Source organism: Streptopelia decaocto (genome assembly GCF_964273445.1).
Source record: "Streptopelia decaocto genome assembly, chromosome: 24".
NCBI classification, from domain to species: domain Eukaryota; kingdom Metazoa; phylum Chordata; class Aves; order Columbiformes; family Columbidae; genus Streptopelia; species Streptopelia decaocto.
The window spans coordinates 1,292,046-1,318,013 of NC_138679.1; the positions used below are offsets into that span (position 1 = coordinate 1,292,046).

General features: G+C 53.2%; 2 protein-coding genes across 3 annotated transcripts; one reads left to right on the forward strand and one right to left on the reverse strand.

Moving 5' to 3' along the window:
* Positions 1–742: 742 nt before the first annotated feature.
* Positions 743–18,893, forward strand: SLC25A42 (solute carrier family 25 member 42). Of its 2 annotated transcripts, XM_082071857.1 has the most exons (8): positions 743–824; positions 9,064–9,191; positions 10,322–10,433; positions 12,163–12,188; positions 12,991–13,157; positions 13,812–13,928; positions 14,413–14,564; positions 14,954–18,893. In XM_082071857.1, exons 2-8 carry the CDS (start codon positions 9,108–9,110, stop codon positions 15,277–15,279), a joined length of 984 nt encoding a protein of 327 aa, XP_081927983.1. In that variant the 5' UTR covers positions 743–824; positions 9,064–9,107; the 3' UTR covers positions 15,280–18,893. The 2 variants fall into 2 exon arrangements, with proteins under 2 accessions (XP_081927983.1, XP_081927984.1); XM_082071858.1 differs by lacking the exon at positions 13,812–13,928.
* Positions 18,894–20,939: 2,046 nt separating this feature from the next.
* On the reverse strand, positions 20,940–25,344 carry TMEM161A (transmembrane protein 161A). The gene is made up of 12 exons (XM_082071757.1): positions 25,291–25,344; positions 24,834–24,937; positions 24,671–24,751; positions 24,356–24,453; positions 24,108–24,264; positions 23,663–23,814; positions 23,533–23,593; positions 23,270–23,413; positions 22,954–23,067; positions 22,613–22,787; positions 22,444–22,540; positions 20,940–21,790 (listed from the first exon to the last, which is right to left on the reverse strand). Exons 1-12 carry the CDS (start codon positions 25,291–25,293, stop codon positions 21,537–21,539), a joined length of 1,440 nt encoding a protein of 479 aa, XP_081927883.1. The 5' UTR covers positions 25,294–25,344; the 3' UTR covers positions 20,940–21,536.
* Between the last annotated feature and the right edge of the window lie 624 nt (positions 25,345–25,968).

Sequence of the window (25,968 nt, forward strand, 5' to 3'; positions counted from 1 at the left end):
GAAAGGCTGCCCGGCTCTGCTCTCTCCTGTGTGCCAAGCACCGTGTGCTGCTCTGACCTCCTCCCTGCCACCCTCCTGGGCAGGCCCAGGCTCCTTTGTGGCAGAGCCGCCAAGAAGAGCTGATGAAGAAACCCTGAGGGCCAAGTCCCGTGGTGCAGCCTGGTGCTGTTGGGTGAGGAGCAGCACCAAAGCTGAACATGGTGCTGGGGGAGAATCAGATGTGGGGTTCCCCAACAGGGGCAGGATAGCTTGGATTCATTTTCCTTTTGCTTTAAACAAGCGTTGGTGTAAGGTTGAGCTTTTTGTGCCTACTGTCTCTTGGTTTTAACCTAAGACACGGGGAAGGGACAGATCTGGGGAGATGGGGATGTCTGGTGAGCCCCGCGGGGATGCAGCTGCAGGCTGGGCATGGCACGGTGCCCTGCGGGGCCGGGCATGGCACACGGCCGCGCAGGACGCGGCTCGGGGCCGGGCCGGTGGAGCCGCGCAGGACGGGGCTCGGGGCCGGGCCGGTGGAGCCGCGCAGGGCCCGCTGCGGGCGGCAGAGCGCGGGCGCTGCGCAGGGCTCTTGCGCGGGATCTGCGCGCTCCCGCCGCGCCCCGCCCCCGGCCGCGCCCCCCGGCTCTTCCCGGCACCGGTTGGCTGCCGCCACCGCCTGTCTGCGCTCGCGCAGCCACTCCCCACGCTCGGTACTGCCCCCGTCGCGGGGATTGGCCGCCCGTCAGCACAAGCCCCGCCTCCTCAGGGGCGCAGCGGGGGAGAGGGAGGCCTGGCGGCCGCGGGGAGACAGCGGCTGAGGCGGCGCCGAGCGCGGAGCGGAGCCGGTAGGTGCGGGCCGGCCCCGGGCCCCTCCGCCCCGCGGCAGGCGCTGACACGACCCCGGGCGCCCATCCCCCTGGCTTCGAGCCTGAGGGCTGGGCGCTCCCGGGCCGTGTCGCGGTGTAGCGGGGCCGGGTGACATTGCCGCGGCCTCCCGCGGGGTCACCGCCGCGTCGCCCCCCGTCTCCCTCCGTCCTGTCGCGGCGATGTGGCCGGGGCCGGTGGGGTTCTGGCTCCGCCGCCGCCTCCGGGAGTTCGGGGGGGAGCGGTGCTGGCGTTTGCCGCGGTCACCGCCGGGCTGCGGCACCGCGCAGAGGCCCAGCCCGGCCCGGGTCGCGCTGCCCGGTTGTTGCTCCGCGTCTTGCCCGCCTGCCCGGCCCCTGCCCGCTGTCCCGCGGCTCCTCTTGCCCGCTTCTGCCAACCCCCCTGGCCCCGTCCCCACTGTCTCCCCTCGTCCCCCCTGTCCCCGCTGTCACCTGCCTTGCCAGCGTCTCAGGTGCGAAGCAAGTGTCTGTGTGAAGCGCGACGGGCTCCTCTTCCCCTTCAGAGTCCGTTGATCGGAGCTGAACGTGTGTCTCCAGGTGTGCGCTTAGGTGTGAGTTTTTATTTTTGTTTTTAATTTTCTTTAAGTTGATGTGAACCTGAGAGTGAGGCGAGCTCGTGTTTCTCTGCTGCCGGGTGAATAGCAGAGGGTGTGGAAGGCATTAAACCTGTCTTCTGTTTCTCTCCTACTTCGGCATAAGCAAAAAGTCACAGAGCAGGGGTGACTTTCATCCTTTGCCTTCAAGTGTGAAATGGGAGAAGCGTCTTGGTTTAAGTTGTAACATAAAAAGACACGTGGCAAGTGCTGGGAATGATTGTGCAGGGTTAATAAATGCTGTTCTGTCTTCTCTAACTCGCGGTACCACAGGTGAAGCAGTTGGTGCTGCAATTGTTTTGTTGACTTTAAACGTGTGTTCCCCGAAGTCGGGAGGAGCTGAAGATGTGTTTGCGTTTGTCGACTCTCTCTGTCCTGCTGGCTGTTAGGCTGTCAAACCGCGCACTGTACGTTTGGACTCTGCCGTCACTTGGCTCTTTTTTTTGTGCTAACAAAAGCAGGTTCTCCTGCTTCATGGTCGCATAAGCTGCAAAGCTTTTTTTGGAGGTTGTGTGCTCCTCCAATGTTTTCCTGTGGTTTGAAGAATTTAGAGTGTTTTGGAAACATTCTGGTTTTTAAATGACTATTTGGGAGAAGGGGTTGTGTGTAAAGGAACAGAAGAGATGTCTGTGGGTGTTAGAAAACAGCTGAGGGAAGAGAGACTGTGGGATAAGGTACCAGGGGGTCAGTATCCTACCAACAACCCATGGGTGAATGTATTTATAAATAATCCTGTGTTTGGGTGTCTAAAACAGCAGAGCTGGGTTCTAGGTAACTCTGAGCATCTTTACATTCTACTAGACCTGTGGATACTTAACACTTACTTTTCTTTCCCTCAGCAAGTGAAAATCGTTGTTTAGAACCTTTGGATGTTGGTCCCGAGAGCTGCTGCGGAGGGGGACGGGGCCGTCCTTGGTGTTGGATTTCAGCAGGAACTCTCTGGCCCCAGCGATTGCTTCAGGCGGGGGAATTTTAGCTCTTGATAGCGCAGCAGTATGAGTCAGGAGCTGCAATCGTTTCTTTTTGCTTGACCCGCAGCTAGTGCACTGACTCAGTCCCCATCGCAAGTGCACAGTTCAGAAATACCTGATGTGTCAAACTTGGCTTTGAGAGGTTGCATAAAACACAAGGTGAGCACCAACGTGTGGTTTCCTGGTGAAGCAGACGGGCTGGGTACAGGTCAGACAGGTTTGCTGTTAGAAGAAAGCTCAGGAACCAGCAATCATTTTATTCTAGTCACTTTGCTGCTAATTGCAGGAAGGTGATTTGTACCTTCCTTGTATGAAACTGGTACCAATACTTCACACTGCAGGGCTGTTCTTTTCCAGGTGATATATAACTACCCTGGTAGCTGTCTTACAAACGGAGATTACTTTTCGTGCTGTATGGAGAGATGAACTGGAATGCAAACAGCTGACCCAGGTCACAAAATAAATGAGCATTGCAGGAATTCTTTGCTCTCTAGTTGCACTTTAAATCCGCTACTCCTGCAGTGGTGCAGTAAATGATGAAGGTGTGTCTTTCTCATGTGTTAGTGCTGCTCGTAATCAAACTTAATTGGCATCTTTGGCCAAACTGAGTTGATGTTTAACTTTGCGTTAATTTTTGTATGATATAGAGTGAGTACAGACAGTGGGGTGGGTAAATCGTGGTCTGGCACGACCCCATCCAGTCAATGGGAAAGCATGAAGAAATTACACCTGCTTGGCACGCTTGTGGATCATTCTGCTTAGTGATGGAAGATTTTAATTCTTTCTTTTCCTTTTATTTTTTCATAGGCAATTTAAACTGCTGGGGTTTTAGAACTGAGATCCTAATTATCTGTTGTTGTGTTGAAATAGCTCCTGCCAAAGATTCCTGGTGTATTGACTGGGGGTTACTTGTATTCCGAAGAATCGCCTGTACTGGGATGTGTCGCTTTGGGACCTCGTGTGTGACATTCAGCTGACTGTATCTGCCATGTAGATCTATGGGAAAACTTGCATTTGAGTGGCCTGGAGGAGGCCTGCGAACCGAGCACCCAGATCGAATACTTTATTGTATTTTATGCCATTACCTTTGAGAAATAGCTTTTGAGAGGAGTATTGAAGCTGTTCAGGACGCTTGGGCCGTTGTGTGTGTGGTTCTGTATTTGTTTCTCTGCTCCCGAAGGACGGTGATCACAGCCGGGCGGCTGGAGCGGGTTCAGCAGAGGACCCCGTGATCCCCCCCCCTGGTTTAAACGCTCCGTTTTCCCCCAGATAAACCCGTTATCTGCCTTCCAGATAAGAGCCGCTCTTCATCTGTTGGCTGTGGGAAGCAGAGCTGAGGTGCTCCCAGCAAGAGTTTTCTTTCAGCAACCGAAGAATGAAGTGCTGTGTTTTCTTGCCAAGATTCACTCTGTTCCGTGGCTCCTGCCCAGCTTGGTTCCAAATGCGAGTCTCCTGGACTCCTCTGAATAATAATACAGCAGAGGTTTAGATTTAACCATTTCTCAGTGTTCACCAACAGGCTTAATTCAAGCCAGATTATCTAAAACCACGCAAAGAGTTTGTATCTTTATCCTCAGTTTCATTGGCAGGCTTGTCTCTGGCTGAGGGAGGCAGGAGGAACATTTGCTTTGTATATTGGAGCTGAGAAGGCACGTAAAAAAACAACCTCTTCCAGATATTGTAATTTAGTGAGTCTTTTAGCCAATGATTCTTTATGAAATGACGCTAACGGTTTCTGTAGGGACTGCTAAAGGAAGAAACGCAACGGGCTGTTCATAGCTAATGTTTGGGGATCAGATTTATATGCAACCGAGAGATGAATGTGACTGAAGAGAGTTGGATCTTCAGGGCATATCTGGTTTTGATTTTTAAGGGCTTAATCAAACTGGAAGGCAAAGACAGACCTCAAGGGGCCATCTAGTTGAGTTCATCCCCTGTTCTGAGTGATTCAGCCCTTTTTGCTGTGATTTTCTGTGATGCTTTTGCTCCAAGGCTGGATTTAAGGCTGCGGTAATCTCAGCTCTTACCACATCTCTTTCTCTGTCAGGCTCAATTGCTCAGTTTAACAGTAATAATTGAAGGAAACCTAATTGAGCAACTTCCCTGGGCACCGCTTAACTTGAGCATGGGAAAACGGGTGAAAATTTCTGCAGGAACTCCCTTGGTTTTCTTTTTCCCAATTTAATTGTAGGCTTTCATTAGTGATGATAATGACATGACAATAACAAAAAATTAGGAACCGGAGAGCTGAGTAACGAGGGAAGCTGGTACATACGGAGTCATACAAGTCATACAAGGTACGTACGGAGTCATACAAGTGACTTTACCTGAATGAAATGGAAACTTTGCCCCAGAGATGAGCTGTGATCCCAGTTTGTGTAACTGGTGCCTGGGAGCTGTATGTGTGGTACAACTCCCAGTTTTGAATCAAAAAGTCTCCGTTTCTGTATGTACCTCGTTTTACCTCCCCGGCAGCAGTTGCCTCTATTTGGTGACGATTAGAGGCAAGCGGAGAGCCGGACCAAGTTTCTCCTGCCTGTTTTATGAATATGGTGCATTTTATGGGCATCGAGTCCTGGCAGCTCTAACCCACTTTTATAATTACTGCTGTGGTCGTCCAAGGGAAAACCCAGCCTTTTTTTAGCCAATTCAGAGAGCTGATGGTGCTGTTTGCTTTGCGGTGCCTCTGCTGCTCTTGCCAGATAAATTGTGTTATTCCCCAAATCATCGTGTCGCGTGACAGGTCTAAATTCCACAGGAGAAGATCAGGCAAACATGTTTTTGGGTCATGACACGTTGCGCGCCCGTCTCTGGGCTGGGTGCCCAGGTTGCTCCTGTGTTCTGCCTACGTGGTAATGCAAAATCCGCACTGGCCGGGGCTGCTCTGGTAGTTTTTAAGGTATTTTTGTGTGAACAGGTGATTTTGGACCTGGGAGCAGGTGGGATGGGGAGGATGGGCCGTGGGATTTCTGCTTCTGTCGGCTGGGAATTTGGTGTAAAAACCCAGATTTCCTCCCTCCTGCTGCTCCCCGGAGCTGGTGGGATCCTGAAGGAGGGATTTTGGGGCAGGTTGGCTGCGATGAGGTGAAGCCAAACTTTTAAATAAGGTCTAATTTTGAAATATGGAGCTGTATAATTATCTGCAAGCCTTTATTTAGTAATGCGATTTTAATTATGCACACCCTAACCGGAGAATTTGTGCATATTTCTTAGTTGCGTTGCTTATCCCTGACTCTCCTGCTAAGGAACTAATTATCTTCAGACCGTGTAATTTAAAGTGTGTTCAACTGAAATAGCTGAAATGCAGCGTGGTGGGTTCGTGAGTGGCTCGGACAGCTAGAACTGGTTTTAATCTGAACCCCCACCCCGCCTTGGGCAATAAACTGGCACCTGCCTGTAGGACGTCCTTCCAAGTAGGTTGCTTTGAGCATCCGAATAACTCGATTCTGTCTCGCCTGTCCTTTTAATCAGAATCAGCACCAAGAGAAGCAGAACGTCTCGCTTGTCAGAGACTCAATTTGACAGCTTGATTGAACAGGCTCAGGTATTTGTTAAGTGCCGCCGGAGAGAGCTGGGGGAACGTGGAGGAGAAAAACAACGGCGCTCTAGTTTTTAATGCGTATTCTGTGCGGGGAATGGAACTTGTTTTAGCACCGATGTTTCTGCGGTTGTTAGAGGGTGCCTAGAAAGCGGCACAAATCAGTTCGTCGGTCTGAGATGCCCCAGCCAGAAACGAGGGGCCTGAGCTCCCCTGTTCTGCAATTTGGTGACTAATCTTTAATCCGTGACCGAATTAGCGTGGCTGAGCGACGAGCGGCGTTTTCTGACGGGCTTGAAACTGGACGCCGGAGTTAAGCGCTTTGTACTTTCAATGCACCGCCGTGGGTTTTGTTGTAGAAGCACAGCGTGTGTTACTCATTAAACCTCTCTAACTTTTGAACTCGCCTTCGCCAGCAGTTTTGCTTTCTGGTTATCTGTCCTCTCAGGGTTTCGTCTGCGCCACGTCCTACTGGGGAGGCTGGATCCAGGTGTGTGCCAGGGGCTGCTGTAGCTGCAATAAAGTCACTCAGAAGTGCTTTATTAAAAACAAAAATCTAATCTGCAGTGATTTTTTTTTTCTTGTTTTCTGTGGCTTTGTAAACACAACTAATGGCTGTCTATGGAGCTCTACAAAATACACGGATTTAACAAATATCCAGCTGCTCCGTGTTGGGTTTCAGCGGATTATTTAATGAGCAAGTCAGATGGCTGTGCATGCAGAATGATGTCGGGCTTATCACGGGCAGGCGCTCCGAGTTCACACCAAATCTGAATGCAAAACGCCGTTCCCTGTGGCTCCAGCGTCCACCATTGGTCAGAACAGCCTGAATTCGATTAGTAACTCAGCAGCATCAGGATCCATCCCAATGCCAAAGTAAAATAGAGCTGCATTGCTTTGCAGTGAGCAAATGGGAATTAAAATAATAAATGCTATTTTTGCATTTCAGGCTCTGCAAGTTTAGAGGCTGTATTTATGTAGAGCATGTGGGCAGTTTAATGTGTAAAACTGAGCGTACAGACAGGTGTTTGTAAGATCAGGGCATTGGGCACTAAAAATAAAAACGGAGAATGTGTCTGAATAGGATGAAAGAGAATATTGTTGAGTAAATGGATATCAGCTTTATGCATGTACATGGGCTTAATACCATTGGCTGAGTTTTTAAGATTTCCTTTTGGTGATCTCTCTCAATCATCTTTCAAAATGATGTTTGAAAATAAAGTTGCGTATTGCATTCCTAAGCTCTTTAGCATGATTTCTATTTTCGTGGGCTTATTTTGGGGAGAGAGAAATCTGCTGCTGTGACCTACATTTCTTTATTGGCGGCAGCCAGGGTAATATCTCTACCTGCGATCTCGTCCCTGCTTTTGCCGAAAGGCGTTGTTTTACAATACATTTCCCAGGCACCTGAGATAGGAAGGGAAGGAAGTAACTGCAGATGGTAATTAGAAATAATCAGTAGTCTGTATTCTTCAGAATAATGTAATGAAGTGCTCCGCTCTGTAGTGTTATGAACCATCTTTAGGTCTGATCTTACGGGACTTTTTCTTCACGTAGTCTGATGCGACAGAACTCTTGAAGTGCCACCGCTTAGGTCGGATTTTGGACCATCAGATGTTCTCTTTCATTACAATTTGAAGTTACTACTCCCTGAGCAACACCCTGCGATCTCCTCTTTCCAAACGGGAGTTGTAAGCACCTTGCTCTACATCTCCCCAAAGCTCCAGCGAGCGCTGTCTGGCATTAGGGACACCCGGGGGCGTTTGTCCCCTCCGGGACTGGGCACACGGGTCACACGGAGCTTCGGCATCACAAACTGGTCACGCACGGGCACCGGCAAAGCTGCTCCGGCCCCGCGCCAGCATCACTGCAGCCCAGGGGTTTGCAAAGGGAGGTCTGGCACTAATTTATGAGAGCGATGCGGGGGGAATAGGTTGGCAAGTGTGAAAGGTGCTGACAAACACGTGCTGTCTGGAGATTGTTAAAAAGGAAAAGAAATAGTAATGAGATGGGCTTTCCAAGTTGGCAAGAGGTTGTGCGCAGGGTTTCCCGGGCATCGGAGGGGATGGGTGAAGTGACTTGCTGGAGGATGCGTGAGAAGGACGCGGCAGAACTGGGGAGCGGTTTGGGTTTCCTCGTCCCGCGTTCCTCAGAAGGAAGAGTGTGAGATCTGAGCAGCCTTGTGGCTTAGAAAACTGATCTTTGTGGCTCCACAGCCCGTTTGGGAAGAGACTGAGAACCCGGAGGGGCCGCCTTTCTGTTCCGAGTTTGTTGGACTCGAGCTCTTTAATTTCTGCATATTTAAGGATGAAAAAATTGCATGACAAAAAGCAGAAATATTAGAAAGATGCTGGAGTGATATCTTCTATTTAAACCATTCTACTCTGCAGCTAAGGTTAGGCTGACCCTGCCTTTCACAGAGTAAATACTTGTCACAGCAAGAGATACCTGCGCAAACTGCACCGATTCAGCGGCTGCGAGCACGTGTGCATTGCGACGGGAGGAAGGGGAGCTCTGAAATCACCGCCTGCTGCTTGCAGTCGAACCGCTGGCGTCATCAAAATAGCCTTTATGGCACGTGTGAGGCATCGGATCTATCCGCTTCCTAAAATAACCCCCCATTGCTCATGACGGGCTCGCGGGACTGACTGCTGTGACTAGTTTTTTCCATTTTCCAAGGCTGGGTTTTAAATTTCTCTGTGCCTCCTCTGATATCTAGATGCTCAGAGCGAATAGCAACCCAAATCCTCACTGTAGGAGATGGGAGAGGACAGAGGAGAATCTGATTCTTCTCTCTAGAAATCATGGATATTTTGGTGGTGTAGCTTGGAGCTGAGCTCCTTGTAGGTTGAAAAGAGTAAATATGATGGAAATGGTTTTCACATAGCGCCCAAGTATCCCCACACATACACTTGCACATTAAAGGAAGGGAATAATGCTGGGAAGGTGGAAATGCTCCTCAGCTGGGCACTTGGGATGCAGGTTTTCCTCCTGAAAATGGCCCTGGGAGTAGGTCGCTATTCCTTCCTCTACAAGCTTTTTACTACTTGTGTATTTTCTACTTTTGATGCTAATTCTTGCTTCCTCCTTGTTTTCAGTTCAGGAGCCGTAGCTCTTCTGCCCACTTGCAAGCGCGACTGGTATGGGTAATGGTGTGAGAGAAGGTCAAGTGGATTTCAGACGGCAGGATGCGGAGCCAACTACGCCAACCCACCTCCCGCCAGAGGTGAGACGTGCTCGGGTCCCGGCGATGGGCGGGCGAGGAGTTGTGGGGTCCCTGCGATGGGTGGGCGAGAAGTTGTGGGGTCCCTGCGATGGGTGGGCGAGAAATCCTGTGTGGCTGCTCTAGAAAACAAGTAGCTCTGTGGGATTTGAGTTGTGTATCCTCCAAGAGCTGTAGTGTATGTGAAAGCTGCATAAAGTGTAATTTTTGCTTTCTCTGATGGTAGCTGAGCGGTTTCCAGTCTGGGCATCGCTCACAGCTGACGGGCAGGCAGGGCTGCGTTCCACGTTCAAGGTTGTGGCTTGTTATGTCTTGGTGGCGGTGCTGGGAGGAGAGGCACACGGCTTGGCCTCCCCGCGCTTGCCGCTGTCACTGGACACCTGCTGGAAACACGGGGAGATGCTGAACTTTGGTCTGGTTTAGAGCAGAGCTCAGGCTGAGGTTCACGCTTTGCGGGGCTACTCTTGTGTTTAGCATCAGCCAGGCAAAGATTGGAGTGGAAAACAGGACTGAATCACGTATTTTGGTAATAAACATGAACTGCGGAGCTGGGAAGCAGTCTGAGAAAAAGAAAAATGTTGGCTCCTCCATGAAAACACAAAGCGTATCAAAAGTTAGCATTCTTGAGCCATGTCTTGACTTGTCTTGCAGTCCGTAACCTTCGTGGGTTAGATTTCAAGTCGTTTACTTGCCTTCTGCCCGTGTGTTACCAGAACATAGCTGCTTTATAAATACGAGCTGTGGCAGGAATGTCAATAACAAAAACACTCCCATTCCATTTATCACAGTAGGAAACCTGTCTTGATTTATTCTTAGAATCTTGGGAACAGTGTGGAAATAGGGCTTGTGTGTTACTGGGAGGGCAGGAAGGGAACTTCTGTACATGGGGCAGTGACTTGGCCCTGAGAAACGTGGACAGAGAGAGGACGGTACGGCTATGAGGGGCAGACCTTGCAGCTTTGCATTTTGGCAGACGAGTCTAATTATTCTTCATGGTCTGACCAGGAATTTCCTGCGCTTAAGATCTTGAAGATAATTTTGACCCCGAGACGGGGTAGATGCTGCAGCAAAGGTAAAATATGACAATTTTGCTTAGGATTGACCATGTTACACTGAACACTGCTTTCTTTTAGGGCAACCAGGAGAACAAGAAGGTGCTCAACTCCCTGATGTCTGGTGCGTTGGCTGGTGCTGTTGCTAAAACTGCAGTAGCTCCACTGGACAGAACAAAAATCATGTTTCAAGGTGAGTCCCGTTGGCTTTTGCAAAATGCTTTTACTTTATCATTAGCAGCAACAAGAAAGGAGAAAGGAGCAATATAAGGCGAGGTGGTGACACTGGAAGGAGGCAATTGAGCCGTCTGGGTTTTTGCTAGAGGCCGGATGCCAGGCCGTGCCCGCTCCAATGTCTTTTTCTACTGAGAGTTGCGTTGTATTCCAGCTGAATTGGTTTGGTTGGAGTTAATTATGGAAAGTACTGCAAGATGCATTGAAGCGGGCATACCCAGCATTGTATCATACAGCCCCTGTGTAACCAAAAATGAAATTCAGCAAGTTAGAATGGAAAATTGTGGTGCGTTTAGCGGGATTTGGGGTTCAGCCCCATCGTGGGCTCTGCTCCGTTCCTGTCCTGCCGGTCACACTCATTGTCTGGAAGGGAAAGCACAGACAGTTCATACAGCAAACATTTGGTGAGGCCGAGGATTTTAAATCTGGTTGACGTCCCAGATTAAATGAATTGGGCAGGTTTAATCTAATCCCTGCATGAGATTTAATTTTAAATTGACTTTCATTTGACATGATTTCCGTTCTCGGCGTAGCGGAGGCTGAGGTCTGGGATATAGATGGGGGGTGCAGCTGGAGGGAGCTGAACCCTGGGCCGGGATCACGTCTGAGCAGCTGCCGGTGCTTTTCCACCAGAACAAACCAGGTCGACATTTATAACAAGACCTGTTTAGATTGGCCCATTAAACTGGCTGCAAAGGAGATGATTCAAGCTTGCCTGTTCTGACCAATTTCTTGGTATCTAATGGATTTCTTAGTCTCTTGCTCTCCTAAAGGTTTTTCCTGCTTCATAAACAGGCACCAGAGTGAAGCATCTTTGCTTTAGGAGCTGGGAAGGTTATTTCTTGAACTGGAGACAGAAGAATTTTGCTGTGGGAGAGGGACAAGAGCTCTTTGCCATTGCAGATCCATCTGCAGTTGGTTATGGAGGTGTTTTTATTTGTTACAAAAAGACAAAAGAAAAGCGTTGAATTGCATAAAGGAGCAGCGTGGTGAAAATATATTTGCATGCGATAGTTTGATACACTTGAGAGGTTCCAAGTCTCAAAGGAGTTTGAAAGAAGCTGCAATACACGCTTAATTGGAACCACGTTTCATTAGCGTTGCTGCTCAGGTCTTAGCCTGGGTTTCCCTCCCGCCGGAGGAGCGTTACAAACAGAGCTGCTGCATGCCAAGTAAATCTGGCTTCCAAACGCCTCGTGTGTTGCGCAGTTAGAGAGACGCTGTCAGTCTGGGCACGGGCAGGGAGAGAAGCCGAGTGCTCATTTGGAGGTTTGCTGGGCTGAAACCGTTCTTGCGTGGAGCCCTCGCTGAACAGCCCTGTTTGCTGCTTCTGGCATTGGCCTGGAACCCGTGGATGGGAATCTGCTCCAATAAGTGGTCGGTGCAGTTTCGTTTGGGTTTTTTTTTTTACATTTTTTTAATTTATTCATTTATTTTTAGCGCTTTAAAGAAAGAAGTGTGACAGAAACCGAGCGTTTTCATAACTAGATGGAAGAATGGGTTTATGTGCTGAAGAGAGTTTGGGAGCGCTCACCTGTGGAAAGTCTTTGTTTATTGCAAAGAATCTTTATTTCCTCTTGCATTAATTCTTTTGCCTCTATTTTTATCCCTTAGATAAAGTGCCCGTAAGGTTTGTTTAATCCATCTAAATGTATTGCAAGACCTAACGCTCATTTTTTTCTTTTTAGTGTCTTCCAAAAGATTCTCTGCCAAGGTGAGGTGATGTGTCTGTCTCCTGTTGACCTGAAGTGTTTGATTAATGGTAGTAATAGCCCCAACAGCATCTTTTAGTTGTATTTATTTAACTTTCTTGCTGGGTTTTAGTAGCAGCACTCACAGCGTAGAGGGGAAGGCTGGAAACAGCGCTGTTTATAACACTCCTTAGGACAGCGCTCGCTCTTTGTGTTTTTGTCCAGTGCACAGGATGGAAGGGCCTTGGTCCTTTTTCACGCTCCAGGGCCTCGGAAGTGTTGTGGCATCACCAGGGCCTTGTTTTGTTAGAGCTTCTCCTTTAGTGCATGTTTTCTTCCCCACACACCATTGGAGTTGTTTCAGGGTATATAGGAAATCTGAATTTGGGAGCTGATGGCTCGCTGAACATCTTGTGTGTGCATTCCATGTGTTCCGTGCTAATATGCGTAATCCAAATGTTTCTGTCTTACGCTAAGAAGATTAATTTGGGTTGAGATGAATGGTTTGCAAACAGCAGCCCAGCCCCGTGCCTGGCCCATGGAGGGAAAATGAAGATGTCTTGAATCTAAAACTCTCCCTTCCTGACTCAGGTTCTTTTTCACGCTCATGTATCTGATTTAGTCTCCCCAGAGAAGAGGTTTTAGTCGTCTCACTCTGAAGTCAGCGCGGCGAGCGTGAGCAGCTGATACCAGCTTTGCTGCGGTCGGGGTGGGAAGGAGGATTTGGAGAGGTTAAGCCATAGGGTCACCTTTTCCCCCTCCTCTATTGTTTGGACTCCCTCTTATCATGATCTCCGTGTCTGACCTTTGCTCCGCTGCCCGCAGGAGGCTTACAGGCTGATTTATCGCACCTACCTCAACGAAGGCCTCTGGAGCCTCTGGCGAGGGAACTCCGCCACCATGGTCCGCGTCATCCCGTACGCCGCCATCCAGTTCTGCGCGCACGAGGAGTACAAGCAGCTCCTGGGGAGTTACTACGGCTTCCAGGGAAAGTAAGACACAGCTTCCGTCCCTGCAGAGCAGGACCGAGCGCTTTGCGGGGCCGTAGGTTGCAGGGAGGGAGCGCGTTTCTCCGCGTTGCGCAGAGAAGTTCTGCCGGGTTGAAAGCTCTGTTGGTGCAGCGTTCTGGCAGCCCCTCTCATTGTGGTTTTGCAGAACAGGGTGTGAGGGGGTTAAGCAAAGGGCTGAGCTTCTTGTCTTGCACAGGGGAGATCTTTGGGAGGAGACGACCCCGTCTTCTAGAGGCGTGAGCAAGAAGTGGCCTAGACATTGAGTTAGCGCTTCCCCGTGCTGCGAGCGGGCAGGCAAAACAAAGAGCTTTTCTGTGCAGGAGAAGCAGCAAGATCCAGCCTTGCGCTGTTATCTGAGCCATGCGGGTGGCCTGAGCCTCCTGCTCTTGGCCACGTAGCGTCTGAGACGCCTCAGGTCAGGCTTGCTGTCCTCAAAAGACATTTCCTAATAATATTTCCCTGTGTCTGGACGGGCTGTGGCAAAGCACAGCCGCTTCAACCCCCGCCCGCCCACCTCTTTGAGTCCACAGGCAGGGAAGGGATTCAGGAGCTGATAGAGTAGAGCCATCCTCAAAAGCCACAGAGCGTTTCCATCTCCAGGTGATCTGTTTGGTCTCTTCTCTCACCTTACTTTAGAGCGCTGACACCCTTTCCTCGATTCATTGCTGGCTCTCTGGCAGGCACAACGGCTGCCATGTTAACCTACCCCTTGGATATGGTCCGTGCTCGAATGGCTGTCACGCCGAAGGAGATGTAAGTGCCTAACGAAAGCAAGTACAAGCACCACGAACAAACGCAGAACTTTCTTTTAAGGTCAGATGACTTTATTCCCGTTTTCTGGGTCACTTCTTGCTCAGAGCCTTTGGTGTAATAAACCTCTTAATGGCTGGGGTCTGAGCGCTGATTAAATGACCAGATTCCTGGTTAGTCCAGGGGCTGGGAGGAGATCGGTACTGAAAGAGCTCAGTGGTGAAAACGTGGGTGTTGGTTCTTGAGGAGGGCAGCTGGCACGATGCCTCCTGACGGACAGGACAGCGCGTCGTGACAGGGCTGTGGCAGAGCCGCTGACCGGCTTCTCCATGTACAGACAGGCTTCTGAGACCCCTTCTGAGCTGTTTGGTGAGCTCCGAGCCGAATTAATTCATTGTTGATCCTTCAGAAAGTCCCGTCGGAAATATTACTGGTGCGCGCAGTCACTAACCAGCGCAGATTTGGTTTTCCTGTGTTCCCGTGCCAGGTACAGCAACATTGTTCATGTCTTCGTCCGAATATCCCGAGAGGAAGGACTGAAGACGTTGTACAGGGGATTTACGCCAACCATCCTCGGGGTGATTCCGTACGCTGGGCTTAGCTTCTTCACCTACGAGACGCTGAAGAAACTGCATGCAGGTAAAGGCAACTCGGTTTGCTTTCCAGTGAGATGGTGCAGACTTTTAGCCGGTTTGGGGTATTTGAATTCAGTGGTGCGAGTCCTTTTGCTGGCCTTGGAGCCAAATGCACAGTTCTGTGCTTGTGGAGGATGCCTTGTACCTCATCTCTCCAATTCCAGACGGTGGAGAAGTCAAGCTGCAGAAAAGCAGCATCTCTGCCTTGCAGAAGAACGAGGAAACGCAGGTCCTGGGCGCAGGAGGACTTGGTGATACACCAAGTCAGCTGCCAACCGAGCCGGGAACGAACTCCGGGGAGCTCTGTGCTCTCCTTGGCTCTCAGCCCACTTGACCTTGATCGCGTGTTCGTTACAAGAAGCTTTCTACACTCAGCTCCTTTCTCTTTCCCAGATCACAGTGGGAAATCGCAGCCATCCCCTCCGGAGCGGCTTTTGTTTGGTGCCTGTGCCGGTTTGATCGGTCAGTCGGCTTCGTACCCCCTGGACGTGGTTCGCCGACGGATGCAGACGGCGGGGGTCATGGGACACACGTACAGTTCCATCCTTCTCACCATGCAGGAGATTATCAGAGAAGAGGGACTAATCCGTGGCTTGTACAAAGGACTCAGCATGAACTGGGTCAAAGGGCCGATTGCAGTGGGAATAAGCTTCACAACCTTTGACCTGACGCAGATCCTTCTCCGTAAATTACAGCACAGCACTAACGTTGAAAGGTAGTAGCTTAATCCCCACAGCTCCTTGCTGGGGAAAAGTACAACACGTGTAGAAAGAGCAACGCTAGCGTTCCCTCGCTGCGGACGTGCTGTCCTGCAGCTGACAACTTACCTTTCTTGTTTGGTTGTTTTTGTTCTGTTATTGTTGGATTTTTTTTTTTCCCTTTTTAATGAGCCTCTGAGTTATTTGGAAACCTTGACCTGAAAATAACCCTTTCCTAAACAAAACTCTCCTCACCATTCTGCAGAACCGAGTCCCTCTAAAGTAGCTGCCTCACCCTTCTGGTTTGCTCCTCGATGCTGGGAGCGGAGCCGCTCAAAGGAACACGTGCTGCTGCGGCTCCTCACCGGCTCTGTGGGCAGACAAAGCGGGTGATGGAAAGGAGGACTCGGTGCTGTGGGGATGATCCCCTGAGTTTGGGAAGCGGCCGCTGCTCCTGGTGGGAACCTGTGTTAGCTGGAGGCAGCCTGCCAAGTGCAATATTCCACTTAATCTGCAGGGAATTCCAGATTTCCCCTGGCCTGTAAGCGTCGGTCTCCATAAAACAGGACACAGCAGGATTTAACAGGTCCGGTTCTTTTGTTCTGGGTGAGCTCTGGCTGGGAACGCTGCCCTTTTTTTCAAATGTTCTTTTCATTTCCAAGTTTTATTGCGTAAACTTGCAGTGTCGCTCTGAGATTACCAAAGACTGTAGGCAGCAGGGGAGGAAAGTTCCGAGCGGTTCTGTAAATCAACTCCTCACGTTTGTTGTCAGTGTTGTTGAGTAGGTGCTGTGCCTGGATTCACAAACTGGACCGAGTCAAACCGCAGCAGAGCTTTCAGGCCACCCAAACCCTTCCGTTGTTCTCATGGTCTTCAAGGCAGCGCTTTTCTCTTAAGGATTTGGCAGACTGTAGTGTTGGTACGCTGGAAAAGTGTTACATGCTTGACATTTAAAGCAGTTTTATCCTTCAGTATTGTTGCTGCAGCTTTATGCGCGATGCAAGAACAAACATCTCAAAGACGCGTGTGACGCAGACTGAGCTTTTCCCAAAGGCTGTTCATGCCCGTCGAGTGCAGCCTCGGAGTTGGCTCTGCTTCCGAACAACCTTGTCTGCTGGTACCTGCTGCGTCGGTCGTGTCGCCTCCGCTCATCAGTCCACACCTCAACCCACTTGCTTTGATTCCTAGAGCTCTTCTGGGGTCCATGTGCTCCGCAGCCAGTATTGCCCCTCAGAAGCTGGACATAGCACCAGTCATTTCCAGTCGCAATTTGAAAGTGAACGGTAAAGTACCTTCCAGTGTTTCTATTTCAAATCGGTCTTCAGGGAATTCAAGATTTGGAGTGGTTTCTGTTACGTTCCATTCCTGTATTAAATTTGGAGTGCAAGAGAGGTCAGAGCGAACTTCAGACTTCTCGGAGAATCAGATGACATAAAGCAAGATTAAAAATCCCTTTCCAGCTGATAGAGTCTAATGGATAAAAGAAAAATAAGGCATCATTGAAGATCTGTCCTTTTCTGACATATGCATTGTAGCCATTGTAGTTTGAGCCTTGAGTCGTGGCTTTATTAATGAGAACGGAGGTAATTGCACAACTGGTAGAAATAGCTTTCTCCTTCCTTTTGTCTTTGCACTTGTTCTTTGGAGCGTAATTTGCTTCTGATGCCAAATATTTCCCTAGGAATTGAGCACCTACACTTCCACGTGGTGGCCGTGGCGCAGAGCCGGCGTACGGAGGGGTCAGCGCGCCCGGCGCTCCCGGAGCGCGTGGGATCCATCGTACTTCAATGCTGTGGATGGGCGGGCTGCTGACCTCAGTAATTCCTGCCTCCAAGCCCACAAATGACTATTTCCGTTGTGAAACTTGACTGCAGCCACTGATTTACCTTGTAATTAAGGAAACATTAGGTGTTGTTTTAAGTCTTTAGAGATGACAGCCATGAACTCTGTGTACGTTTTGCTCCCACCGCCGGTGGAAGATGCTCAGCCGTTCTCTTCGTTTGGGCGACATTTCTGTTCGGTCCTTTGCAAGAGCTCTGATTTCTTTTCTCCAATGGAGAAGCCGATTCACTTCTGCTCTTGTCTTTACCCTGTGTGGCCCGGTGGGGAAATACTAAGGCACTTGCATCCTACCACGAAAAACGAGGTGTAAGCCAGCAACCCGGTGTGTCAGCAGTCGAGCGTGCGTATGTGCGTGTCCGTGTGTCTGTCTGGGTGTGTGGTCTGTGCCAAGTTCGGTACGGTTGGTCATCTGGGGGGCAAGCACAGCAGATCTTGTGAGATTTGAGCATCACCAAACCCGCGTGGCTTAACCCCCCCGGGTCCTGCCTGCGGAAGGATAAGTTCTCAGCTTAGTTCTCGGCTCAGATAAGTTCTTCCTTAATTAGCAACTGCACCTGATTTTAATTCAATGGAATTGTAGCCAAACGTGGGTTTTTTCCAAGTTTTGCAGGCTGAGTGTTTGTTCAGAGACGGATCTTTGAATTCAGTCTGTAATGGTTTCGGTGCTTTTGTTTCTTGGGCAAAGAGTGTTCCGAGTGACTGTGTGTTAGTGCTTTGGTTGGTTAAATAGCTTTGTTTTCTTCTTCTCTGGTTTGAATGTAGAAAAGGAGAAACAGAGCGTTCTCTTCCCGTCTCTTAACGCTTGTGTGAACTGAGACGTGTTCCGAGTCCCTGTGCTGCCTGGAGTCCTGGGCGCTGCTTTGTGCTGGCCAGGAGGGTCCTTTGCCTTTAGCTCTGGGGAAGGAGGCGAATCTAACAGGAATATTCTCTAGTCCTTCTTTCTTCAGAACTTCTTCCCTACCGCAAATCCCCTGATCTTTCATTTTTGGTCTCAAATTCCTTGCTTTTGTTTTCAAGTCATGTTTCTCATTGTTCCTTAACACGTTACCGCCAAACATCCGATTGTGCTTTTCTTTTCTTGTCTGCTCTGCACCTTCATTCCCGCACCAGCACTTGGAGAAAATCAGGTCCGATGAAACGCATCCAAAATGACAAAATTGCAGCTTCTGATGCCCAAACTTGGCTCCCCGCTCCCAGCCAGGGCTGCTGGGGGGCACGGGGCAGGAATTAAAGGCACTAGATGATGGGACACGAGGGGTTTTTAAAACATTCTTGACCTACTTGTCCATCCTGGCGCTTTTCCTTCTCTGGCAGCTCTCCAAAGCGGTTTATAGCTTCTGTGGAAATACAGCACTATTGTGTTCACTTCTTGCCTTCCGACTAAACCCTGAGCTCCGTCACTTCACCCTCTTGGTGTCTTGAACTTCAAACAGAAGAGCCGTGGCAACGCGCAGTGAGCCTGGTGCCCATCCTGGGGTGTGCTGGGCCACGTCCCACGTGTGTCTGTGGGTCTGGTACAAAACAGCCTTTTCTTTATTGTGGCGTGGGGTCCCCCAGCACCGCTGCCCGCCCGTGTGGTCTATGCATTGATCAGCACCGTGCTCCATGCCTTCTGTCGGGACGTGTCCTCACCGCCCGCGTGTGCGTGTACGCGTGAGTGTCGGGTTTTGACCGCTTTTTCTCGGATCTGGAGTTCTATTTTATTGCAGTGAAGACACTTTGTTATATAATGTTTATATATTTTAAGGTTTGTGCCAAGAGAGGATGTATATTTAATAAAAAATTATAATTGACTTTGTAGGCTTTCTTAGGGTGTCTCCTACTATATGTTGGTTGTAAGAGAGAGGGGCCTGGTGCATCTGGGTGGAATTATTGAGGGATTAAATACTGGGGGAGCGCTGTGGCTGGGGGTACCTTATGTGACCGTGGGGTGCATTACATGACTGGCTGTGTCCCCACCCCTGCAGGTGTCCTGTGCACGGAGCACCCCACAAAGCGCTGGGCTCGGTGCTTTGGGCTTTGCATGGAGGTTTGGAAAAGCTCCACAGAAGGCAAGCGGCTCTGGAGATGGTTCAGCAGCAGCAGAGGCCCGTGCTGTCCCTGTCCCCAGCTCCGCAGCCTGGGACGGGTGTGCAGTGGCAGCAGGTGGCACTGTCGGCCTAGGCACGCTCCCCGAAGTTGGGGACCCCCGGCTGCTGCTCGGCTTCTGGGCCTTTCAGCTGATTTCGTGTCTAGTTGGGGATGTGACACGGATGCTTTGTGAGGCCAAACCTTGAATCCTGGGCTCAGTTTTGGGCTCCTCACACCAAGAAAGTGAGTTCAGAGAAGGGAAAGGGCTGGAGCACAAGTGTGATGGAGCGGCTGGGGGACCTGGGGGCTCAGCTGGAGAACAGGAGCTGAGGGGAGACCTTCTGATCTCTGAACTGCCTGAAAGGAGCTTGGAGCCGGGGGGGTCGGGCTCTGCTCCCCAGGAACAAGCGCCAGGAGCAGAGGAAACGGCCTCAAGTTGCCCAGGGGAGGTTGAGGTTGGATGTGGGGAACAATTTCTTCCCCAAAGGGCTGTGGGGCATTGAACAGGCTGCCCAGGGCAGTGCTGGAGTCACCAGCCCTGGAGGGCTGGACAGACGGACATGAGGTTCTCAGGACATGGGGCTGGGACAGGGGTAGGTTATGGTTGGACTCCATGATCTTGAGGACTTTTCCAACCACAGTGATTGTGTGGTTCTAAGGCAGGAAGGTCTCAGCAGTGAGGACGGGTCCACCCTACCCCAGTAACCTCTCTGCAGTGGTTTCTTGCCAAGTGTGGCTCGGTGGCCACCGAAGGTGGGTATGGAGGGGACCGGGAGCCACACGAGGCCACATCTGGGTCATTGCAGGGACTCCCAGTCCGAATCCTGGTGCCAGCAGAACCTCTGCAGCAACAAACCCTCTTGGTCCCAGCTGCACCCTGAGCATGGCGCTTTGCAAAACCCAACCTGCACTTATTCTAAACAAAACAAAGATACAAAGAGTAAAAAAAACTGAATTCTGAGGCGAGGAAGATGGGGGGGTTTATCACTGTGTTTGATGTGGCCCAATTTCAGTGCCTGTGGATCTGTCTCCTGCTCTTGGCTGGTCCATCAGTCATTGTCCTCGCCTGAGAGGGTCACGTCTGGGCAGATCTCCGGGGAGGAACTGTCTGCATGTCTGAATGCAGCACAACCCCCGGCCTTAGCAACCGTCCTCCCGCCGCGAACGCCTCCCCCGGCGCAGCCCCCGGCTGCTTCCTCCGCGTGCTCCGGGAAAATTAGATAAATGAGCCATCAAGGCAGTCGGACTGGCTTCTAATGGGACAGCGCGGGACGGAAGGAGCCCCTTCTGCATCCCAGCCCTGGGGGAAATCGCTTCCTCCTCGCACCTTCCCACCCGTGGCTCGGTGACAGCCAAACTCCTCCTGCCCTGGGCTGCTTAATGGTGCTGCTGGGCTCCCCAGCTGTTTGCTAAAGGGGAATTTCCCCATTTTTCCTTTTTTTGTTCTTTTTTAGCAAAAGGGTTTTTAGTGTGACCACAGCCCGGATAAGTGGGGGCCAGGCGGAGCAGGGCTGTCTGGATTAGCCCCGTTAACACCGGGCACAGGGCTGCTTCTCATCTCGGCCCTTAGCAAGAGGGAATTAAGCCCATTACAAGGCTATCAAATAGGATCAGAGCCCCTCTCCCTTTCTGTGAGCAGCCCAGACCTGCTAATCCCTTTTCATGCAGCCGGACCAGCACCCACCGTGCGCTGGGGAGAGCTCGGCCGAGCTGGACAAGGGGCTGCAAAGCGCAAAGGAAACCAGCAGGTTTCAGCACAGCAAAGAGACTCCAGGGTACTTATTTATTTCTAAAACAACCAACAGCTGAGGCTGCCGCGCCTGAGGATTTCACACGAAGCAGAGGGATGACCCCGAGGAGCTCCAACCCAGCTGGCCAGAGCAGCGACCCTACAAAAATACACAGAGCAAACCTGGGGCAGAACACACCCCAGAGTCTGTGCTGACACGTCAGCTGCTGCTCCAACCCAGCCGTGAAGTCCCCGCTGAGCCCTCGGCCCAGGGGCTGGCAGGAGCCCTCGAAGAGTCCCCATGGAGTGTCCCCAGGGCAGGGACAACCCAGTAAACCCGGCTGTGGCTCTTTGCGGAGCTTCGGCTCCTCGGTCACCACGCAGGGCTGGGAGGGAAGAAGGGACACTGGGCAAGAAGAGCAGGCACGGCGGTGATGGGCGGCAGGAGCAGGGGATGCCCACGCCAGCCCGGATGCATAAAACCCATCATGCCAAGAGCTGGTGGCAAAAATGTCCCCAAGTGGGTGTCTTTGTGTGCCCACGGGCACGTGCAAAGCAGGAAACCAGCCATGGCGGGAGCGAGGGGACCCGCAGCCGGGCACCGACTGCGCCCCAGGGCACGTCCCAGCTCCCCCAGTCAGGAGGCTGCCAGGTACTGGTGGAAATAGAGGCCGAAGAGGCTGGTGACGACCTGGCAGGCGGCCACCCACCAGGTGAGGAAGGCAAAGAGTCCACGGAAGAAGAGGGGGGTGAAGATGCCGCCCAAGATGCCCGTGATCTGCTCCACGGCGGCATGCACGTCCTCCCCGTCCTCGCTGCGCTGCGGAGGTGCCGCCGGTGCTGCCGCAGGGAGGGGAGGGGGCTCCGGGTACAGCCCCCAGGAGTGGTGCCCTGTGTGACAGAGGGGACAGGCTGAGGGGGTTGGTCCCCGCACCGCAGTTCCAGCCCCACACCGCAGATGTGCTGGTGGCTGATGCCCAACGTGCTCACTGCGTGCGTTGGGTTCAGGCCAACTGCAGATCACACAATCACTGTGGTTGGAAAAGACCTTTAAGATCATGGAGTCCAACCATAACCCACCCCTGTCCCTGCCCCACGTCCTGAGAACCTCCTGTCCGTCTGTCCAGCCCTCCAGGGATGGTGACTCCAGCACTGCCCTGGGCAGCCTGTTCAATGCCCCACAGCCCTTTGGGGAAGAAATTGTTCCCCACATCCAACCTCAACCTCCCCTGGCGCAACTTGAGGCCGTTTCCTCTGCTCCTGGCGCTTGTTCCTGGGGAGCAGAGCCCGACCCCCCTGGCTCCAAGCTCCTTTCAGGCAGTTCAGAGATCAGAAGGTCTCCCCTCAGCTCCTGTTCTCCAGCTGAACCCCCCAGGTCCCTCAGCCGCTCCATCACACTTGTGCTCCAGCCCCTCACCAGCTCCATCACCCTTAATCATGTCCCAAGAACCTGGGGACACTTTGGATACTGATGGCTTGACAGTGACCTGCAGGTCCCATCCTGCCCCTCCCAAGCCCCCATGTCCCCCCTGCCACCTCCTCACCCAGCGTCTTGAGGAGCAGCGCGCAGTGGAGGGTGAGCACCACGGGTCCCAGGTACTGCAGACTGACCACGGCCACGTAGCAGTAAATCCTGGTGATCTGGAGGTGATGGGGATCAGCGGGACCCGCAGCCGGACCCCCCGGCTCCCATCCCAGCTCCCGCATCCCCACCTTGCGCTGGATCTCCAGGCCGGTGATGCGCCCGGCTTCCCTCCGCATCTGCTCCACCCAGCGCTCGGCCAGGCCCAGGTAGGCCTGGAGGTGACAGCGGGTGACAGCCAGGCGCAGCAGGCAGAGCGCCACCACGGTCCAGAGCCGCGCGCTGTTGTAGGTGGAGTCCGACATGCTGGGAGAGAGGAGGGGGCTCTCAGGGAGGTCCCCAGGGTCCAAAACACCCCCACTGTGTCCCAGGGAGGGTGTCTGGTGGGGAGGATGGAGGGGCTGTTGGTGTTGGAGGAGGTGGAGTGGTGCCCCCGTGCCTCAGTTTCCCCTCGGAGCAAGGACCCACTTACAGCTGCACCGTCTGCTTGCCCATGGGTGCGTGGAGAAGGAAATCCCGCGAGATGGGCTTGATCCACATCACCAGCACCAGGACGGGCGCCAGGAAACTCAGGTGGAGCAGGACCCTGCGGAGGAGCTGTCAGAGACCCCACAAAGCTCTGGTGCCCCCCGCTCCCTCCATCCCCCTCCGTGGGCAGGGACCGCTCCTCGCCCACGCCCCCTCCACCCTCTCCCACCACCAAACCTCTTTGCCATTGGGTCCCAAACTCCCCAAAGTGCCATCACCCACCCCATTGCCCCCTTCCCCACCCACAGATGTCACCCAACTGGGTCAGGGGCTTGTCGGCCGCCATCCGCAGAGCGTCGAGGTGCGTCTGGGCCAGGCGCAGCCCCGGGAAGGTCAGGCAGGCGCCCAGGAAGGAGCACAGCGCCACCAGCCCCAGCTTGAAGGTCAACTTGGCAATGGGCAACCTGCGGAAAGAGAAGGTAGCGCTGGGCGGGGGGAACCGGTTGGCCCCTTCCCCAATGGGGTTCCTACTCTCAACTTCCAAAGAAACCTCCCCAAATCCCTCCCTACCCAACCAACTCACGTCCACTCCCAGCCCCGCTGCTTCAGGATGTTCTCCAGGTTGCTGGTGACACTGGCCAGCCCTGTGGGGACACAAACCCCATAAGTGGGGCTCCCGCAGCCCCAGGGACCATCCATCCCCCTTCACCCACCGGGCTCAAGCCCGAACTCCAGGTATTCCTCGCGGATCACCAGGGCCACCATGGCCAGGAGGAGGAAGAAGAAGGCGAAGGTGAGGCAGACGGAGCGCTCGCCACCCTCCTCTGAGCGGAAGTAATGGCGCATCACCGTGAAGAAGACCTTGCTGCGGGCGGGGGGCGGCCGTCAAGGAAATCACCGGCTTTGCGGACCCCCCCACAGCCGGTGGGACCCCCCTGCTCATTAGGATGTTGTAAAGCACGCACATCGTTAGGCCACTGCCGCCTTCTTTGTGGGGAAGGGTCTCATTAGGCACCTTTACAGCTCAGCGGTGAGCGGTTTAAAAAGCCAGACATTTTAATTTTCCACCTCAACTGGCTTTTAATAGGAAAAAAAACCCCAAAGGATGGTGGGTTCTGCCTCCTGCCCATCGCACCCTGAAAGCCGGCGGGAGGATACATGGAGAAGACGACGGTGAGCAGGCACCAGAGCACCCCCATGTTCGTCTCCTTTTCGGGGTCCGCCAGGCAGTAGTAGCCCTCGGTGAAGATGTACACGGCGGTGGAGTAGACGGCAAAATCCACGAACCACTGGTACTCCAGGAAATAACGCAGCACTGGTGTGACAGAGGGACAGGTCACCATGTGGTGGGGACCCGGGCATGGCCGAGGGTCCCAGTCCAGGGCGATGGGTGCATCGGGGGGTACCCAGAGCATCCACGGCGGTGATGGGGCTGGTGTCCAGGCGGAGGTCGATGTCCCGGGGCACGGAGAGGGGCTTGTCATCCGTCACACCATTCACCCTCCTGCAATTGAAACTCTGGCTCGGGACGGCAGGCACAGAGCTGGCTCCGTCCCTTGTGTCCCACGGTGCCCAAAGCCCCTCGTGTGGTGACACATCCCTCGCTCGGAGCTCCTTGTCACCAGCACCTCCCCGGGGGGTCCCGCAGCACGCCGGGATGACTTCCATGAGCACCAAACCCAAATATTTATGGCTTTAGGTCCGTCCAGCCCGCAGCTGACCTGTCGCGCTTGGTCTTGGGGCGCTGCTTGCCCGCCAGGGCGCAGAGCTCCTCGTCCGACGGGTGCTTGTAGCGGTACAGGCTGGAAGGGAGCAGCCGGGTGTCAGTGGTGACAGTGTCCCCGAGCCCCCACGGGGACAAGAGAGGAGGGATGGGCAACATACCTGCCGTTGCACAGCAGCCAGCGAGCGAAGGAGCAGTGTGGGGCCATCTTCTGCATGATGCTGGCTGCCAGCAGGGTCACCACCACCTGCACCCCCATCACCGCCTGCACCGGGGGCACCGGCAGGGGTCAACACCGGACCCGACCCCCCAGAGCCGAGGGGAGCTGGGGAACCCCCAACAGTGCCGGGGCTGTTGCTTCCCCCGGTCCCTCTCATGGGACAACCTGGGCGTGCAACCCCCCGGAACACCCCGGGTATGCGCCCCCCGGGTGTGCACCCCCTGGAGCACCCCGAGCATGCACCCCCGGGTGTGCACCCGCCGGGACAGCCTCCATGCGTGCACCCCTGAGCGTGTACCCCCCGGATGTGCACCACCCGGGACAGCCTGAGCATCCACCCTCCTTCCATGCACCCCTGAACATGCACCCCCGGGCGAACGCCCCCCGCCCGCGCTCACCATGCCGAGGTCAGCGCAAAGGCGGCCGCAGGAAGCCCGTCCGCAGCCACCGCTCCCCTGCCGGCCAATCCGCTGCTGCTCTGCTGCTGATTGGCAGCTGCTCGGCCAATGAAAAGGCGGTTCTGGGAGAGGGCGGGCTCTTCGCGGCGCCAGGTTCCGCGGGAGCTGCCTGCTGGGAGCTGTGGTCCCTGTGCAGGCCCGGAGTAAGGGGTTCGAGTCCCGGCCGCGCTGTGCGGGGCGGTGGCACAGCCCCAGCAGCGTATGTACATAATAAATCATACATATGTGTGTGCCTGCACCCCATATGTGTATATGTGCACACATGTGGGTGTTTATTTGCACCTGAAGGGCACCCTCAGGCTGAGGCTCTGCGATACCCATCACCGCTCGCAGTCCCCAGGCACTGGATTTTTGGGGAAAAGGAGAGCACAGGGGTTTGGGCAGTAGCGTTTGTGATCTCCATGCCCTCCCCATCCTCCTCCACCCTGGACCTGGGGCTGACTGGGCTGGGACCTTCGCCTCCCCGGTGCCTCCCTGGAGCAACGACGCCACGGGACAGGCTGTGACCATCTCGGTAAAGGGGCCTCAGCACCCACCACGGTGTCAGCACCTGTGTCACGGTGGGGGTCTGCAGGCATTTCAGCTGAGCCCGGTGTTATTTAGGGCTGTGACAGCCCT